The following is a 4470-nucleotide window of genomic DNA, read 5'->3' on the forward strand; positions in this document are numbered from 1 at the left end:
TCCGATAAATTCTACAGACGCTTGGAAGCTCTCAAGCTCTTCTTTGATAGCTTTTTTAATTTCGGCTGAAATATTTTTCATCAATCTTTGGACATCAAATGGTATTTAAACTGGGCTTGCATGCTTGGGCATGCCATATAATCCCAAGGATATTTAGAGTACATTTTTGTTACATAATGTGCTTCGTTGTTTATTTTATTGAAAGAAGATAAAATACATAGTTTCCTATATTTGGCTATAGATCGATATTTAGCTTTATATTATTTTGAGGTTAGCTGTAAAGACGCAAAATTAAAAAAGTTTTGTTATCAAATAAAGAATGTTTATTCAAGCTAGAGACTATTATATGATAATAATGTGAACATTATGACAATACATATTTACTTACTAACAAAAATGCAAAGGTCCTACTTTGGAATTGCTTATATTTTATGATAAATGGAGGTTTCATAAGTTTACAAATACTATGAATACACTTCAAATGAGGTACTTTCTAATAAACCAGATAAAAATTGAAAAAACAAACTCGAGCTTCACATAACCTTGCATTTGCAAATTCCCTTCTTACAGGTGCCGTCTGCCAATCCAATTTTAGTGCAATGCTTGTAACATACGTCCGAGTTACAGCGAAGTTTATCAAAAATACCCGGGATCCTCGGTTCAGGTAGTGACGGCTCTTGAACATTCAATTAAAATAAAAATAAAATTTCGCTTTGAGAATCATACTGTATACCTGAAACTTTTGGTCAGCCGATAGTTTATTGAGGCTTAAAATCAGCACGAAGATGAATAGCAAACACCCACATAACAAATATCGGATATTTAGTTGGTATCAGACCGACTGAAAACTAATCGAAATCACAATTTTTTAAAAGACAATTTGTCAACCATCGGGTAAACTGTCGGCCGACTATTTAGTCAGCAGTCTGCTATATACTCTAGGAAATGTAAAATTAAAGATAAAATAAAAAATCATGGCTTCAGAAGTGACCTTCTGCGTCACGGTGGTAATAGTCACACACAAACCGTTGACACAAACGCCGGTATGGTGACCAAGTTTGTGACACTGTTGGTAGCACTCTAAAGGAACGCACTCACTATTCTTGCTTGAACTATCAACTTCATAATAATCTGTTATGTATTGATCATTGAAATAATATATCAAAATACATTTTTTTGGTTAGTGGGTCCAACTTTAAATATAGAAATGATACCTTGCATGTCACGTAAGATGTCACACTTGCAGCGACCATTGACGCAGACACCACCATGAAAGCCGATTCTGCGACACTCCTGGTCGCACCCTATAGGACTGCAGTTGTCATACTTGGTTGCGGGATCAAGCTCGTATTCATCTGCCAAAATTAAATTCATTAAAATATTTACTATACAGTTTTAAATAAAAAATGTACCACGTTGAACATTAAATTAATACCTTGTGTGTCACTTAAGATATCGCACTTGCAGCGACCATTGACGCAGGCACCGCCTGGAAAGCCGATATTGCGACACCGTTGGTCGCACCCTATAGGACTGCAGTCGTCATACTTGGTTGCGGGATCAAGCTCGTATTCATCTGCCAAAATTAAATTTATTAAAATATTTACCATACAGTTTTAAATAAAAAATGTACTATGTTGAACATTAAATTAGTACCTTGTGTGTCACGTAAGATGTCACACTTGCACCGACCATTGACGCAGACACCACCTGGAAAGCCGATATTGCGGCACCGTTGGTCGCACCCTATGGGACTGCAATCGTTATACTTGGGTGAAGAATCAAGCTCGAAATCATCTGTTAAAATACAATGTATTTGTTAATATTTAGTTTTCCTTTTTTACTTGGAACAATTTTGAATACTGAAATACCTTCAGCATTACGGAAATTGTCACACTTGCAGCGACCATTGACGCAGGCGCCACCGGGGAACTTGAGTCTGCGACAACGTTGGTCGCACTCTGCAGGGTTGCAGTCACTCTTCTTGATAGCAATTTCAGTCTCAAAGTCGTCTGTTAGAGTAATTTTTATTTTAGAATAATGACTCTTTAATCCTTAGGATTAAGCCAATGAAAAACGGATATATACCTTGTAACGGAACGAAATCTACTACAGTTGGTATGGAATTGTCGGTAATTTGTTCTGAAAACAAATAAGGATTTTATCAGCATTTTACAAATTATGGTTATCCTCAAAGATGGCTTGAAAAAGTTAATTATAGACATCCATGTTATATGATGGTCATTGTTCAGACACTCCTATGAAAGTGAAAAATTGTGGATCTATTTGAAAACTCGTATGTTTAATTAGTTCAGTATCAACTAAGCATCCAATTTAGTAAACTTTAGGATGAAACGAAATTTCATAATACCTTCAGCATTACGGAAATTGTCACACTTGCAGCGACCATTGACGCAGGCGCCACCGGGGAACTTGAGTCTGCGACAACGTTGGTCGCACTCTGTAGGGTTGCAGCTACTCTTCTTGTTAGCAAGCTCAGGCTCGAAATCATCTGGTACAATAATTGTTATTTTTGAAAAATGTTTCATTAATTCTATTACTTAAAACCAATAAAAAATTATTACATACCTTGCAAAGGAACGAAATCTTCTACAGTCGGTAAGGAATTATCGGTAATTTGATCTGAAAAATGGAAGGATTTTATTAGTATTTCAATAAACAATTTTGATAAGATATGGCTCCAAAAAGTTTTATAATAGACATTCATATTACATGAAAATCATGGTTTTTAATACAAACCTTCAGCATTTCGGAAATTGTCGCACTTGCAGCGACCATTGACGCAGGCGCCACCGGGGAACTTGAGTCTACGACAACGTTGGTCGCACTCTGCAGGGTTGCAGTCACTCTTCTTGTTTACAAGCTCAGGTTCGGGATCTGATGATAAAAAGAATAAATTATTAATTTAAGAATATTTTTTTAAAGGAATTAATTAAGAATGCCACTACAATACTTTGTGCAATACTGCTGTTGTTGCATTTGCATCGACCATTGACACAGGCGCCACCAGTGAATTTGAGTATGCGGCAGAATTTGTCACACCTTGTAGCATTGCATTCCCACTTCTTTTTATCCAGCTCAGAATCAACCTCATCTGTTTGAACAGTATATTGATTAATTATGAAGAACCGTATGATAATAGTGTGTGGGTGATAACAAATTATTCGTACCTATTTGTGGCGTGTTGTCTTGTTCGGCGTTGTTATTTTCAGGAATTCCTAGTAAATAGATAAATTAATTTATGAAAAATATTGTTACACGAGGGCTGGTGGAATGATTAATTTATTATTACGATTATAAAACTATGTATAATCTATATTAAAGTTAATAAATAATAATACCTTCCGATTGATAAGAGTCTTTTACCTGCCATTCTTTGTAAGTAAAAACACTGGCATTCTCCGTTTTTGCAGAGTCCAGCCGGATATTTGTGTAAAGAACATGCCACGATACAAGGCCAGTTAAAACAAGGCATTTTACGCTGTAAGCGGGAATTTTCAGACACCTCAACTAAAAAAGGGAAGAGAAATCAGAGTTGTACAAAGATGAATAAATACATCTTTTACAAAAAAATATGCATAAGAATAAAGTTAGATGAAACTAACAAATATCTAATAAAAAATACGTAAATAATACCTTCTGCATTTCGGAAATTGTCACACTTGCAGCGACCATTGATGCAGGCGCCACCGGGGAACTTGAGACTGCGACAACGTTGGTCGCACTCTGCAGGGTTGCAGCTACTCTTCGCTGACAGTAATCCAATGTCGGGATCATCTATAATGATAAAAGAACAAAATAAATACCATATACTTTTATAGCTATAAACAATTGATTAAAATACTAGATCACAATTTCAAAATGCTCTATGAATCATTTAGATTTTTTAATCTAGTTACTAAAATTACCATCAAACACATTGACGATCACAGTTGCATTGATAACGCTAACTGTTGCAAGAACAACAATTAATATTTTAGGCAACATATCTTCAGCTTAGACCACTTCGTTTGTAACTGATACCGATGCAAATACTTCAAGTGTTATCCTGTTAGCTTTTATATAGGAACCGTTGCTACATAGGGACTTCACCTATGTAAAAAGTCCTTTTATGAGTCAGGCAGGCTATATCCCGTCCTGCTTTGAACTACAGATAAGTGCCGGTAATTATTATTAGGTTGGGAAATATTTGCAGTAATCATTGGGTGTGTGGAAACTGGGCGGGAATTCTTAGTATCGGACAGTATGCAGTTGTAAGGTTTAAAGAATTATCACCTCCGTTGATAGTGAGTTAGTCAGCCTTGCCTTTCTTTACTATTCCAGGTGTTATCAAATGAATTCGTTTTTGAGCAATTTCATGGTTTGAAGAATTAGGTATTATTAGCTCATATGACTCATATGGCCTAAGGTGTTCCAGAAATAAAACAGTTTTCGGGTATTTAACTGTAG

The 4470-nt window shown here is 35.7% G+C and overlaps 1 protein-coding gene across 4 annotated transcripts; it reads right to left on the reverse strand.

The window, feature by feature from the left end:
- Positions 1-300: 300 nt before the first annotated feature.
- Positions 301-4091, reverse strand: LOC110371006 (tenascin). 4 transcript variants are annotated; one of them, XM_064036558.1, is made up of 14 exons: positions 3930-4091; positions 3658-3798; positions 3388-3531; positions 3192-3239; positions 2975-3115; positions 2761-2898; positions 2590-2643; positions 2372-2512; positions 2089-2142; positions 1872-2012; positions 1657-1797; positions 1436-1576; positions 1215-1355; positions 301-676 (listed from the first exon to the last, which is right to left on the reverse strand). In XM_064036558.1, the coding sequence occupies exons 1-14, from the start codon at positions 4006-4008 to the stop codon at positions 534-536; spliced, it is 1647 nt and encodes a 548-aa protein (XP_063892628.1). In that variant the 5' UTR covers positions 4009-4091; the 3' UTR covers positions 301-533. The 4 variants fall into 4 exon arrangements, with proteins under 4 accessions (XP_063892628.1, XP_063892631.1, XP_063892629.1 ...); XM_064036561.1 differs by lacking the exon at positions 3388-3531; XM_064036559.1 differs by lacking the exon at positions 2089-2142.
- Positions 4092-4470: the final 379 nt, after the last annotated feature.

The sequence above is a fragment of the Helicoverpa armigera genome, chromosome 10, assembly GCF_030705265.1.
Source record: "Helicoverpa armigera isolate CAAS_96S chromosome 10, ASM3070526v1, whole genome shotgun sequence".
In the NCBI taxonomy this organism is placed as follows: Eukaryota; Metazoa; Arthropoda; class Insecta; order Lepidoptera; family Noctuidae; genus Helicoverpa; species Helicoverpa armigera.

Coding starts and splice junctions, on each gene's coding strand:
- LOC110371006 (XM_064036558.1), bottom strand. CDS start 4,008: ATGTTGCCTAAAATATTAATTGTTGTTCTTGCAACAGTTAGCGTTATC. Junction 3,799..3,929: donor GATCGTCAATGTGTTTGATG/GTAATTTTAGTA, acceptor TTATCATTATAG/ATGATCCCGACATTGGATTA. Junction 2,644..2,760: donor CAATTTCCGAAATGCTGAAG/GTTTGTATTAAA, acceptor TCCATTTTTCAG/ATCAAATTACCGATAATTCC.